At 32.8% G+C, this 15,385-nt stretch overlaps 1 protein-coding gene across 11 annotated transcripts in view; it reads left to right on the top strand.

Annotated features, from left to right (window-relative positions):
* Positions 1 to 15,385, top strand: part of MIA2 (MIA SH3 domain ER export factor 2) — an 84,579-nt gene that overhangs the window by 53,149 nt on the left and 16,045 nt on the right. For 8 of the 11 annotated variants that reach the window (XM_019644736.1, XM_019644735.1, XM_019644745.1 and 5 more), the window contains 7 exons: positions 886 to 987; positions 2,366 to 2,426; positions 2,977 to 3,012; positions 6,325 to 6,392; positions 7,619 to 7,701; positions 9,322 to 9,450; positions 12,976 to 13,134. In XM_019644736.1, the coding sequence (XP_019500281.1) occupies positions 886 to 987; positions 2,366 to 2,426; positions 2,977 to 3,012; positions 6,325 to 6,392; positions 7,619 to 7,701; positions 9,322 to 9,450; positions 12,976 to 13,134 (638 nt within the window). Of the gene's footprint in view, positions 1 to 885; positions 988 to 2,365; positions 2,427 to 2,976; positions 3,013 to 6,324; positions 6,393 to 7,618; positions 7,702 to 9,321; positions 9,451 to 12,975; positions 13,135 to 15,385 lie in introns of those variants that run through there. The other 3 variants (XM_019644737.1, XM_019644747.1, XM_019644738.1) reach the window with 2 other exon arrangements.

The raw sequence follows: 15,385 nt of genomic DNA, 5'->3' as shown, positions 1-15,385 counted from the left end.
TGTTTATCCCCAACAGTTGTTCCTCTCCAAAGCTCATGAAGAAGGGGAGACATCCATAGTTAGGACTCCAAATGTGTTTTTTTGTGGTGTTTAATAAGTATTTTTTGAGGGACCGGTGTTATTAATGATACCATCTGAAATAACATGGGTGATACAGTGTAATGGAGTCACTACTTGCTAGCTCTTTGTTGGTCTTGTTATTTAGTTTCTCTGTGCTTCTTTTTTTTTTTTTTTTTAAGTAGTACGCTTTCTGTAGAGTTGTTGTGGTAATTAAATAAGATAATACATGTAAATGTCTAAGAACAGTTCCTGGCACGTATTAATGGCACAGTAAGTTGGCTATTATTATTAAAAGAACTAAAAGTAGTAAGTAGGAGTACTACTAACTTTGGGTTCATTGTAAGGTTTTTTTTTTTTTTTTTTTTTTTTTTTTTTTGGTGAAGTGGCCTGGAAGACTAATCACTATTTTAACAACTTAACAACCAACTTAAAAATTATTTAAAAACAGTTCATTAGTTGGTGGCTTCTTATCTAATAAATGTAATGCTTCTATATATGATGTCTTGATAAATAATATATATTCATAATACTTTTTATTAATATTTACCTTTGGTAATCTTATTTTTATGATAAATTCTTATAGAAAACTTTTGAAACTTTTATATTAGTAGTACTGTTATTTGACAAGATGCTTTCTAATTTGAGTTTGTAATAGTAAATTGCATGCCAGGAATGCAATTTTTTTGCACTTTTTCCTTGTGTGTGATTTTTTTAGGTATTATGCAAATTGCTTTCTGGGAAGCACCAGTTGTGACATAATTGAAGATATGTAATTGATTATTTTATGACATATAGTAAAAGAACTAAAACATTTTTTGTTTTAAGGAAATTAACAGTAGAAGAAAATTACCGGTTAGAGAAAGAGGAGAAACTTTCCAAAGCAGATGAAAAGATCAGCCATGCAGCTGAAGAGCTGGAGACCTATAGGTATTAAATATATTTTACCCCTTTCTTTTTGAGGTTGGGATGGTATCCAAAAGCCCAGTACCAGAAAAAAATAATACAGCTGTCAAAAAAACCCAACAACGAATTTTTGTGTTATCACTTTCATTTAGATGTCTCTATTATGGAGTTATACAGAAAATATAAAAAGAAAAATGTTTTTCTTCAGTGTGTGAGATTTTAAATCTTTCACATTAGTTATATTTGAACATGAGCAATCCTACTTTCTGTTAATCTCAAGAAAATTATGAGTTGCTATTAATTTCAGAGTCTTTCCTCTTTGGTTCAAATGGGAAAGAATGTATACAATATTAATGAACTCAAGAAATATGCCCCCCAATAAGAAGAGTGAGCCACAGTTAAAGTTCTGAAGTGTTTATAAGACTATCAGTCTATCAGTAGCATACCAAATAGTTGTGATACTTCATTTTACTTTAGGAAGAGTAGCTTGAGTTTTATCCAGAAGAAGGAATTATCTTGTTAGTCATTTTTTTAAAGATTTTATTGGGGAATTGGGGAAGGGGACCAGCCAAGTCATTGTTCTCAGTCTTCGTTGTGGAGGGCGCCAGTTGCCATATGGCTGCCTGTCGGCAGCTCGTGGCCTCTAAGCTCAGGGTGCGGTGTTCAATCTTAGTTGCGGGTGTGCATAGCCACCATCCCATGCAGGATTCGAACCAGCAGCCTTGTTATTAAGTGCACACGCTGTATCCACTGAGCCGTCTCGGGGGCAGCTCAGCTCAAGGTGCTGAGTTCAGTCTTAGTTGCAGGTGGGCATAGCCCACCATCGAACAGGTAATCTTGTTGTTACACCAGCCGAGCTATCCTGCCATCTGTTGGCAGTTCAGTGACAGCTCAGCTCGGGTGCAGCGTCACTGGCCAATGTGGGAATCAAACTGGTGGCCCTGTTGCTCAGAGCTCGTGCTCTTAAGCCAGCTCTTAACCGATTGCGCCACTCTGCCAGCCTTATCTTGTTAGTCTTAACGAAAGTAACAAGTACCATTTTATTTCACACCGATTAATTTCCTAGAATTTTATTAAGATTACAGACATCTGAATAAATCTCCCAGGGTCATACTTCTTGAAAATAAAAATGAACCAATGTACCATATAAATCTTTGCAAGACCTTTGGTTAAGGTAAACCCAAGTAATATTACTTTTAAAGCTTAATTAATGTTAAAATTGTATCAAGAAAAAATGTGCTTTAAAATGTCTTAAAGGTGGTTGACATGTGGCGTTCTGGATGTATTTTTTAACATGAAACAAAGCATTTTGGGTGCTTTAATTAGTATTTTCAGTAGAGACAGTGTGTTTTGTCATTTCTTAGTATATGTTAATAGTAGAATAATTATTTCTTCCCTGTAGAAAGCGAGCCAAAGATCTTGAGGAAGAATTGGAGAGAACCATCCAGTCTTATCAAGGGCAGGTATGTGTGTGTGTGTGTGTGTGTGTGTGTGTGTGTGTAATTTCAAACAATTCTGATTTGTTTGAATTGATATCTCTATTTTGATGCAGAAGTATAGTTTACTTGACTAGTTATATACCTCTGGGGTTTTGCATGTGGCTAAGGAACATTTCTAGGGAGTCAGAGATTCTGGAAAAGAGATCTTGTTTCAAGTTGCCATGTCTTCTGCTGCTTTGGAATGTGGACGCATAAATAAATAACCTATCAGCATAGGGGTCTCATATTCAGTCAGGCTATTGAAGTTGTCCCTTAGTTGGCAACTCATTGTAGCTGATTATTGCATACAATAGAAATTTACTAGACAAAAATTTTAGTTGTCTCTACATTCAGTTTTTCTTTAAAAGTATAAGAGTAAATCATGTGTATATGAAAATTTGCTTTAAAATGTTACTAACTTTTCATAGATGCTTGAGTTATTTTTGAGTTTATTAGTTGTGTACTAAATCATAGTCGTATGTGAATGTTTTTATGTAAGAAAAGTAGTCATCAGTATTATAATTTTCTCTTTCAGATTATGTCCCATGAGAAAAAAGCACATGATAATTGGGTAAGGATTAAATTCTCTGAGGCTCTTTTATAAAATTGTTCTTTTTCCTGATTTAAAAGAGCAGTGTAAAAGGTACTTTTACACTGAAAATAAAGGTAATGTTGAAGAAAAATCATTTTCTTTTACTATGTTCGTTATGAACTAAATACTTTTGCAGTTATTCATAAAAATCTTTATTTTTTCTTCTCTGCTTTTGGCACATTGCATCTTTGCAAGGAGTTTATATTCTCTGTAGGGGAGGTGATGTAATGTTCATGGATTTATTGTTTCAGTGCAATGGATTGCCACTAATTACTGGGGACAAATTACTTAAAATTCTCGGGCCTGTTGACTCATCTGTAAAATAGTGGCATTGAGCTAAGTGATACCTAAAGTCCTTTCAAATTCTGCAAGTTCTAAAAAAAAAATCTAAAAATTCCGGTATGATATCAGTGTTGAATTACTTGATAAACATTAAGAAAAAGACCATCATGAGAAATGGCATGTCAGTACTCCAGAGGAGCTGTGTGATGAAATCATAAGGGTGCAGATTTTGACTGATTATAAAAGTGATCCCTCTAATGTATAGAACTGCTGTAATAAGCCACACTTTGGAGGACTTATCCCAGGTGTCTGTAAGGGCAGACAGTTTGCACAGGGTTTATACATGTGGCCTGGAGTCGGCCTGTCATGGTTGGTATCCTGGCTCCCTCACCTATTGCCAGTTTCCTAACCTATAAAATAGGGACATCATTAGGACCTATTTCATAGTTATTGTAATGATTCAATAAGATAATTATTGTAGGGTAGTTAGTTAGGTGCCTGACACATAGTAAGCACTCGGTAAATGTTAACTGTTACTATCGTTGTTATACTGAAGCTTGGAAGATATTTCTTAGGCATGGATGTTTTTTGGAGATTCTAGCTTAGGGTGAGAAAGTAGATATGTCGAATATCAAGGTCCTTTCCAAATTCTAAGATTTTGTACATTCTGTATTGAGAGTTTATGTGAATATTTGTTATCGAATTAAGCTGGGCTTGGATATGAATTTAGTCTTCTTCACCACTCCTCATCACTTTCTAAATATAAATACTCATATGTTGATTATTTTTTAAAGATGGATAGGAATTGACATTTATTAATATCTCTCATCTTCTAGGAACTGTACTTGAAGGCATTTTACATATATTTCTCATTCAGTCCACACATTAACTCTGTAAATAGGTATTATAATTCAAGTTTTACAAATGAAGAAACAGCCCAAGGTCACATAATTAGAGAGTGAAGAGTGGAAGAAGACTTTTGGATTCTAAGTCTTGTGTTTTTTCTGTTACTTTACATTGAATTTCTTAGTAAATAATGACATTGACTTTAAAATATGCAGAAAACATGCCCTTTATGTCTCAAAATGAAGATATTTTTCAGATATTATAAAAGTAATGTATACTCATTAAACAAATATTCAGACCATATAGAAAGGTACAAAGACATAATCAGCAGTATTATTTTCATCTATTCCACACTTTTTTGAATACATTTAGACATAAAAGCACATTAATATTTAAAAAACGGAATCATATTATAAATGTTTTTTTGTTTACTTAATATGTCAGATATTTTTCTGTGAATATTCCATAATTGATATAAACCTTTTCCATTTGATAAACCTTTAGTTTGTTTCCACTTTTTTACTCTTATAAATAATTTTACAGTTTCAGTTGTTATTTTATCTACTGAGCATTTCTTTGTCCTTCCTGTTAGATTTAATATTTCCTTTTGAACTCAGAGAGTACTTTGTTTTTATGTGCTGTGGCAAGTACTGTGCACATTTATATTTGTCCTTACTACAGCGTAAGCTTCTTAAGATAGGGACTGTTTCTTTTCCCTTAGCACCTATACCTAATGGAATGCTTTTTTGCATATTGTAAGTATTCAATATCTGAATACAGTATTTTAGAATACATTGTGGTCATTCACTGAAATTACAGTTTTACCTAACCTTTGGGTGTAAGCTTTTCAAAAGTCTATAGTTATTTGCCATCAGTTTATTTTTATATTTTTTTGTTGTAGGTATATCTTTAATACATATTGTCTTGTAATCATAGTAGAACTTACTTTTGACTTATTTATTATGCATTTTTTTGTGCTTTATCTTAAGGGTAAATATGTTATACTGTGTAGAAAACATTTAGAAGTAATTTTGGTTCTATGTTGTTAAAAGTTAAATGAATTGGTATTTTATTAACTAAAATTATTGTGGTGTAATATTTTTTTTGTTAGTACAAAATTGATTACATGATTACATACTAGAAAAATATTTACACGTGTAATCCTTTTAATAATGAGTGCTAAAATATGGTTAAGCTCTATTTTTTTGTGACTACGTAATTTATCCTTTGCCAGTTAAAGTCAGTTCTCACGTAGTTCACAACTTTAAGTGAACACAGTGATAGCATAGTTCTTTCATTTGTAAAAAGTTAGGGTTATAGACTGAGTTAATTTACTTATCTTTGTATAATAGGTACATTTGCCCTAGAATTGCATTAGTTCAGCAGGTCTGATGTTCCACACACTGCTCCTTCTAATCTGGGGAATCCACAGAATGGGAGACATGCAGGAGTCCATACAGGTTTAACCTTTGACCAAAACTATTTGGGAATATTGCATGTTCTTGGTATTTATTATAAGTGTAAACTTTGTCTTCTATAACACAAACTCTGATTTGTAACCTTTTATTTTACTAAATAAAAGTGTCTCTCAACAAATGTAAAAGACTATAGGAATATTATGTGTACAGTGCTGTGTACTTAGTAGACATGCAGCATGCTCTGATTATATTCAGCCATTTAAAAAATGGCCTCTACTGGCATGCCGTGAAACTACTATAGACCTTTATGGTTTCACAGAATTTCAGTGACTTTTTTCCAGAGCTGGTTACCTTGTTCTATAGCCAGTGCTGCCATGCGTAATTATCCTGAGTCTCCGTTCCCGTTACCCTAGGCTTAGGTTCTTTGACGTTGCTCTTGTCATGCTATTTGGATATTTACAGCACCAAATAATGCTAACCCTTGACTTCACATCAAGATAACAGCATTTATTGGCAAGTACATGACTGAACTCCAGCCTTAGGCTGATGTCTTCTGATTACAGGAAACTCATACTCCTTTAAAATTATTCCCTAAATTAAAATTGTTTTCCATTGCGAGTACAGAAATGGATACTTACTTAAATGACTGTGATATTTGTATGTCATCATGCAGTATTCATATACATGTATCTTTCATTTTAAGTTTGTTTAAAAAATATTTTTAAAAAATACTATTTTCTTTAAGATGGCAGCTCGGACTGCTGAAAGAAGCCTCAATGATTTAAAGAAAGAAAATGCTCACAACAGACAAAAGTAAGTATCTTAGTGGGAACACTTTAAAAGCTAGTTATTACTTTTATTCTTAGTTGTTATTTTATTATAAGGATAAATAATACTTTTATAAGGATAAACAAGAAAACTTGCAGTAAATGCAACGTATCTAGTGGTAAAATATCTATTAGTTTTACTAAGAGTTATTAGAATTTTTTGTTTGAAACACTTGTCTTAGAGGGGTCACTCTAACAGAAGGAAACTGTTCACTGAATCTTTTGTAAATGGTGTAACAAAATTTAAGAAAAACAAAACAGCGTAGGTAGAGGGAGATTTCATGGGATGGAAAGAGAAAGGATGAATCTCTGACGTAGTAATTCTCAGAGTATCAGCATCTTTAAATGGATAAATGGATAGAATAAATGTTTATTATTTCTCTTATCCCCTGATTTTAATGTATTGGGTAGCATTACTTTACGATAATAACATGAAAGGGAAAATAAAAGTGTACAATGTACAAGTGAAGGGAAGAGTAAGTGCTTTTCTGTGAGGATGTAGCAGTCATCCCAGGGTGTTATAATTTTTTGCCAGAATGTACAATTAACATTATCCAATATTAGTTTTAGTCTTCTTGCTTGCCTTTTCTACTTCAAAATTAAAACCAAATGATTAAATGTTTCATTTCAGATCTAATGGTCAAGAACTAGAAATAAGATTCTTTTAAAATATCACATTTCTACGATAAAAAGTTTAGGAGTAAAATTGTAGCATGAGTTTAATTGGATTCCAATTTTATGTTATGGCTGGAATCATATGGGTAACATTACAATGGAAAACATACATGACTTAGAGCCAGGAGTCTTGTTTTAATCCTGGCACTTATCATTTTGAATAAATCATTTAAACTCCTAGCCTCAGTTTCTGTAGTTAAAAAATGATAGACTTGTACTCGTTGACCTTGGAGGACCCTTCTATTTTTAAAATTTGGATTGTGTGATGTACTCTTTGTAGTCTGATTTTGAAGAAAAAACAATTCCAAACCTCAACAAAATATCGCTCTCACTAGGCAAAAAGACACTTGTTACCCTAAAGTAAGTAGTGGGGGATATAGAAAGGTATTTTGGTCAGAATAATTTTAAAGGGTGTGTTTCTTCTATGCAGATATTGAGAAAGTGAAGAGTAGCTTGTACTTGATAGTGTCATTTTTCTTGAAATGTGGGTGCTTCTTCTGGACAAGTAACTTAGAGATGTTTGTTCTTTATTCACAGATTAACTGAAACAGAGTTTAAATTTGAACTTTTAGAAAAAGATCCTTATGCACTTGATGTTCCAAATACAACATTTGGCAGAGGTAGTCTTTTTTTTTTAACCCCTCATTAAAAGATACATATATATTTATATATATTGCATATACAGTTTTTATTAGTGTAAATTTAATATTTATAAACATATTAGATTTTTGAGCTAGAGTTCTAATTGGAGTTCTCATAATCTTCCAAGTTTCTGAGTTGTATTTCCTTAGCTATACTGTAAATAATTGCTTCCTCTCTTTCTCAGTGAGGTTTATAAGATGATGTATATTTAGTAACTTGAGCTCCTTGAAAACTAAAGTGCTCTGCACAATGTAATTATTATTTCAGGGAAGAATAAACGGGTAAGGAGTGCTTAAATAAAATAGCATTGTGACTGCTTACATAGTAACTATTTGGTATTTGCTTGAATTATAAAAATGAAAATTAAAACAGTTGGTTTTTAATTACTTAAATATATTAAGTAAAAAGTGGGAAAACCTGAGTAATCTGAGTTTTGATTGCTTTAATACCCCCAAAAGAGGACCACTTCTTTAGAAGATGTATTTAATATTTCTGTTGATTCATTAATGAGTTAGCATCTTTAATGATCTCATACTATTTCAAATAGTTTAAAATTTCCCAAACAATTTTGTTTGAATTGGAATTAAGTTTCTGAGGCAGTGAAAATAAACTTATCTTTATATAGGAAGAATCCTATTATAATAACCTTTGAAAAGTTATAAAAATCATTTTTGAGAGTCCAGTTTCATTAAAATGAAAGTCTATTTCTACGTTTTGAAGATAGCAGATTTTTATAAATTTTAAATAGTAACAAAATTAGGAGATGGAGGAATTATACAGGAAGAATTTTTGTCTGAAATTAATGCAGAAGTCTCAGGTAGAGTATATAATGCTTTGATCTTTTGTTGTAACTACATTTGAATATTATATAAACTACACAATAAAATTTAGCATATTTAAAAAGTGTTATTTTGGTTATATTTAAGTTTGTTTTTTGATGTAGATTTTTGATCTTTTGAGGCATAATCATTTTTTGGGAATGGTGAAGTTTGTAAAATGATAGGGCTCCTGGTTACATGGATTATAGATAAAGTAATAATTTTTTTATGAATTAGTATATGTAAACTGATTTTTCACTGGTAATGAATTAAAAGTAATTTCTGATGCTTTAGAGTATTTTATGCTTTTCGTATTCCTAAGCTTTACTCAAACAATTCATGGCCCAACACAGGCTATCTGGCCCTGATTTAGACTGAGCCCTTCCATGTTTCAACCCTCACCAGCTGAAATACCAGGAAGTGTACTGCCATTAAAAACCAAACCAAACAAGCTTCGTGCCCCCCAAATCTTGTAACCCCCATATATCACCAGTATCCTTTGGTTAATACTTCATGGTTATATATGTATATCAATTATCAAGAGGAGAATGTTTTTATTGTCTAAAATATACATTTGATAGACAGACTTTATGGAACATAGGGTTCCATATTTAATTCTGTCCCATGTTAGCAAAACCCAAGGCATACTAGTGTTCAGGACATGGAGTAAACTTAAATTGGCAATAGGGTGACCTGGTGGTAATTGTTGAAATGGGATTCTAATCTATAGTGTAGGTAATTGAAACTATGAATTTAAATATGCTGTTTTAATTATTCCAGAGCATTCCCCATATGGTCCCTCACCATTGGGTCGACCTTCATCTGAAACGAGAGCTTTTCTCTCCCCTCCAACTTTGTTGGAGGGTCCACTCAGACTCTCACCTTTGCTTCCAGGGGGAGGAGGAAGAGGTATATTGTTTAAACATCTTTGTTACTCTAAATTTCTTCCTTCCTTTACATTTTCATCTCAACTTATCTTTAAAATAATCCTTTGGAAAATACAGGCATTCCTTGCACTTATTGTGGATTAGTTTTGTTTGGAAATTATGACATATAATTTTAATATTTTTCTCTTAGATACCATGTTATAATACATTACATTTTGGTCAAGCACTGGATACGTATCTTTTTAAAATCATATTTTGACTTCTTAAAAACTATATATTATGCTACGTAGTATACAACTTTATAAAGATTACCTAAAACAACAATATAACATAGCATAAAATTGTATTTCAATGAAACATTATTAGAATGTAGAGTTTAAAAATCTTTTTTTACTTATCATGATCTTTTTATTGTAGAAAATCAAGGTGAAAGGACCTTTTTTTCAAGTTGAGAAATTCAGAATTGCTTTTTTGTAGGTAGAGTTTTCATGGGAACCTTAAATGAGACCTAAATCATTTGTTAATACTTTGAAAAACCGGCCTAAGATTGTCTGCTGGGTTACCCGTATATGTGTTTTTGAGAATTTCCTGAGCTACTTTCAGACTAAGCATTAGCTGTTGGTTTTTCTGCATTTACTTCATTAGCTCGCACTCTCATGTTAACCTGTGTACCTGGAGTTTTCCTCTTTTGGTCTCTTACCATACTTTGTTCACTCAAGTTTCTTTAAAATTTTCAAGTTTGTCAAGTTGCTTTAAAATTTTCCCTTGAATTGTGGCAAAATTCAAAGATAGAGAGCCCTGTTCATTCCAAAATCAAAAGTCTTAGGTTTTTAACCTCAAGTCTGTTTTATAAGAGCTGATAGCATTCTTCACCCGTAGTGTATTCCAATCTTCCCTTTTTATCAGTGAATTTAGCATGTTGAATCCGAGAGGAACAGAAAATAATGAGACCAAATAAAACTAAACCCAACATACCAAAGCTCAAATATTCACACAGGTACTACTCATCAGAGTAGCCTCTCAAAGAGTCTGTGTACTTCCCTGTTGAAGTTGTCATTATTTTAAATATCTTTAGAACTCTTTCTTTGGAATTGCTGTCAAGAATTTGAAAAAAATACATTTTCCTACTTTATGAGATATTCTCTTTCCCCATGTCGTGTTTATATCCTCTTTCCCCATCCTCAGTTTGCTAAATTTAGCACTGGTCCTTCCCAGTCCCACAGTAGATTCGGCCCACAGCCTGGTGACACTTCATAGAGAGCCTTTGCTTGTGTTGGCTTTGAACTGAAAGTTCGAGGGAAAGAGATTGAGTTGCAGATTGGCACTTGGAGCCCTAGGAGAGCTTTGCTTTAAGCACTCCAGGAAGGGGACTAATTCTGAAATATACATGTGCACTGCAAGTACCCTAAATCCACTCCTCCTCTCCCCACCCCCCCTCAATTTTTTGCCTTGACCTACAGTAAGAAATATATTTTATATCATAATATTACACACTAATATAAATGTAATTGAAAGCAGTTACACGAAATAGTACTTAACACTGATTAAGACTCAAATAATTTCATGCACCAAAACGGGCTGCAGCCAGCAGTCTGAAAAACAGTGCCCTAGAAACGGGTATAATTGGCTAGATTGTAAATGTGAATCACTGGAAGTTGAATGACGTAAGTCAAGGATTGCTTGTAGCCAATCGAGTATTTGAAATAAGAGTAAAAATTACCTTTGATTTCTCCTCTCCTATTTAAATTACTTTCCTCTCCTTTATAATTACTTTCAAGATAATATGTGTCTAAACATTATTTGCAAGGGTGTTTTACTACTTGTTAGAAAAGCGACAGAGGTTTTGGGTAAGTAATCATCAGGTCTTAAAAGACTTGCTTTGGACTGAATAGTTTCTATGACCTACCAAAGAAAAATGACCAGTACCCTTCCTTTTTCTTCCTTTTATTACCTCTTTAAATTTGAAAGTTTGGGTGAGATGTATGTTTGAATAAAATTGAGTATAAGGAAAATCATTTCTTTTTAGAGTAAATTGTATATAACGTTTGGTCTGAATGAAAAATTTTAACCTTTAGCCCTTTCAAGTTTGTAATTTTTTACCTGTAAGCAGTCAGACGTCTTTGAATGTCTCCTTTAAAGATCTTCACTTGAGTGCTTCACTTGAGATGAATTTAGCATAATTGACTCTTGCACATTTCTTACCAATTCAATTTTCTGCTTTCCCAGCCTTTTTCTTCTAATGAACTGATTAGAAGGATGACCAAGCCAGAAGGAAAGATTTGGGGAGTTTAATAAAATGTACAACTATAAGGAAAAGAGATAATTGACCTTCTAACACAAAAGTCAGTTGACCTCTTGACTCCACAATGAGAGTAGATAGAAAAAATTTTAAAAGATAGCTATATATTTAAAAAGGAGTGCTTAAACTGATTTGCACAAGATACCAAGAAAAGGTCAAATTAATTTTCATCTCTTTTTAAAGGAGATACTGAAATGTGGCAAGCATTTTGGAAAGACTTCTATTAAAAAATGTTTTTTTTGAAAAAGCTGTTCCTTGAAAGGAACAAGCTTTTGTTTTCTGGGCAGTATAATTTTGAGAAGACCTCATTTACCCCTCAATGATGGACAAATATAATATACTGTTATTTAGTGTTAAATTTTCTTTTTTATATTTGTCTTTTCTATTTTAATTGAATATGGATTATTAATTGAGGTACTATCCTTTCTGTAGTTATAAGAAGGGAATTTTAAAGGGATTCCCTTCTTTTTTTAATGTCAGCATAACAGATTTTCATATCCAAATGAGTATTCTCTTGCTTGACAAAGTGTTCCAGTAGTCCTCTCGCTCCTGAAATTCTTGTTATAGACTTGCCTTGAGAGCTGTGATCTCTTTTTGAAGGTGAATTTGATATACAGAAATTGCTAAACGCCATTTACAGCCAAATTTATCTGATGGCATAAAGTTTGTAATCAGACTGGTTGAAACCATTTTGGACAGAAGTAGACAGTCATGTTATAATATTGAGATGTAATTTCTTGAATGGCTCTAAACTTAATCTTAGTACATTTCCAAAAGAGTTTTTCTAAAAAAATACTTTGAGTAGTCACAGAATTATTGAAATAAGTATATTGCCCCTAAGATGACTGTTTTAAAGGAATCATGCTGCTTTTGACTATTGGCATATTAGTTTAAGCAACAAAAACTTCATTTTATAACTATTTTATTACATCTGGTTTAGAAAGCTTTACTTTTCAATTTACTTTCTACTTTTACTTTTCAGACTTTATTTATAATTTACAATTTAACCGCTGATTTTATGTGTAACACAATTATGGTAACATTTAAAACAAATTTTATAGTGTTTATGTTGTGGCAGAATTCTCATAGAAATGGCTTTGATGGGATAGTTACAGTCTAATGGGTCTTAGGGAAACTTCATTGGAATCTATTTTCACTTTTTAAAAAGTGTCTGGAATTTATTTGATGATAGGTCTTATAATGCATTTTTTAGATAAAACAGTTGTATTTTTTGTTTTCTTTAATTAGGCTCCAGAGGCCCAGGGAATCCTCTAGACCATCAGATTACCAATGAAAGAGGAGAACCAAGCTGTGACAGGTTAACTGATCCTCACCGGGCACCTTCTGACACTGGGTCACTGTCACCTCCGTGGGAACAGGATCGTAGAATGATGATTCCTCCACCAGGTGTGGAAAGAGTATAGTTATTATTTATATTTGAAAGGCAACCAGTATGTGCAACATACAGGAATGGAAGGAAAGAGTACATGTGTGGCCTGTCTTAAGAAAAACCATGATACATTAATATTAGAATATAATAATAACACAAATTTCTAAGCCAAGTAATTAGGGGTAATTGTTCACATTATGGAAAACTTTGACCCCCTCTCCCTTTCCCACCATGGAATTTCTTTATTATTTTTTTGCTTATGGAAGTAATATATGTTGATTTTGGAAAATCTAAACAATACAGAAATGTGTAATTAGAAAAGTGAAAAAATCCCCCTTATCATCTTAGCATGCCCTTCCCAGAATTATATCTTTTAGGGATTTTTTTTTTGTATGCCTTCATAAACATAGGTATTCCTTCATCATTTCTGTGCAATTATACTATCCACTCTCTTTTAATTATCTTTTTTATCGAATAATATATTTTAGATATCTTGCCAAAATAAATGTGTTTACCGGAAGAATCACAGCAGAATATCCTGAAATAGGGCAATTGCTGTTCTCTTAATAGCCCCTCCCTACTTTCCCAAGGAAGATAGTTCAAATCATTTAGTTTGCTCACTTTTACTTATGCCCTGTATTTCAGGGACATTGTTATGTGAAGTTAGCTATGCCTGCTTTGTATAAATCAATTACATTTATTTATTTTTAATTTTTTTAATTTTTTTTAAGCTGAGCCATCCTGCCACCTGTTGGCAGCTCATTGGCAGCTCTGCTCAGGCCGGGCATCGAACTGCTGTTGCTCAGAGCTTGCACTCTTGAGCGAGCTCTTAGCCAACTGAGCCACTCGGCCGGCCTTAAATCAGTTACATTTAAAACAATATACTATTTCATATTTTTTCCTGAGAAGCTTGAGATGGAACAATATTGTGGTAAACTTGAATTCCATGAGTTAGCCAATACTGTGGTAGCATGTGTACTGTAAAGTGATGCTCCTTATACTGTGGCTGCTTCTGTGTTTGATATCACTAAAATAGCTTCATAAAGGTAGAAATTGTTGTTACTTTTGTTCACAACACTTAGAACAATGCCTTCTTGACCTTTAACATTCATTTAAAAGCTGTGATAAAAATAAAGAATAAAGTACAGCTCTTGTCCCAAGGGACTTTATTGTAAGATTTTTGCAGATATCATATCTCTACATCTGTGTAGAGGACCTTCCTTTAGAGAATGCAGAAGCTATAAGCACCAAGAGTCTTTGTCATATACTCTGTTTCCCTAAAGTATTATCTAGTGTATTGGTTCTCAAACTTGGCTTATCGTGAGAAATAACCTAGGGAATTTTAGGACAAATGCAGATATTGGGATCCTACCTCAGATCAGACCGTCTGAGCATGAACTCTGGAGGTGAGGCTTGTATTTCTGAAAAGCTTTGTAGAAAGTTCTGAGGAAAAGTTAAATTGAAAAACCACAAATCTGTCCATAGCCCTTACTATATGGAGAAGGGCACTGTGTCCAGAAATAGATTAGCTCGCAATCTTAAATAAAGGTTATTAACCTTTAAACTAAAGGTTAAAATAGTTAGCTAGGAGAATAGCTGGGACCAGAACTCAGAGATTAATGACTTTGCTATTATTGTTCGTTCATCAAACTAGGAAATATTTTACATGTCCTTTAAAAATTATCTGAAATATGTAATTTTTCAGATCTTTTGATATTGTCTCACAGATCCCTGATTCTCTTTTCATTTTGTTTTCAATTTTTTTCTCTTTCCTTGTTTGGTTGAATAACTTCTATTAATCTGTCTTCAAGTTTACTGACCCTTTTCTCTGTCATTTCCATTCTGCTATCAAGCCCATCCAGTAAAAGTTTTATTTTAAATAATATATTTTTCAGTTCTAGAATTTCCACTTGGTTCTTTTTTATTATAGTTTTGCTTTCTCTACTGAAATTTCTTATTTTTTTTTATTCATTATAAACTTTTTAAACCTCACTGAGCATAGTTTTATAATAGCTGCTATAAAGTTTTTGTAGGATCATTCTGACATCAGGGTCATTTGAGGATAGACTCTATTAATTGTTTTTTCCTTTAAGAATGGGTCACATTTTCCTGGTTCTTGCTATTTAGAGTAATTTTGGATTTAAAAACGTAGTGGAGATTCTGGATTCTACTATATTTCTCTGAAGAGGGTTATTGGTTTTGTTTTACAAGAGCAGGTTGGTCAAACTCAAAGTATAGAGTGTTTCTTTCCTGGATGGGCAGCAGTTC

The sequence above is a fragment of the Hipposideros armiger genome, unplaced genomic scaffold (assembly GCF_001890085.2).
Source record: "Hipposideros armiger isolate ML-2016 unplaced genomic scaffold, ASM189008v1 scaffold_90, whole genome shotgun sequence".
In the NCBI taxonomy this organism is placed as follows: Eukaryota; Metazoa; Chordata; class Mammalia; order Chiroptera; family Hipposideridae; genus Hipposideros; species Hipposideros armiger.
This window is presented reverse-complemented; position numbering and strand designations above follow the sequence as displayed.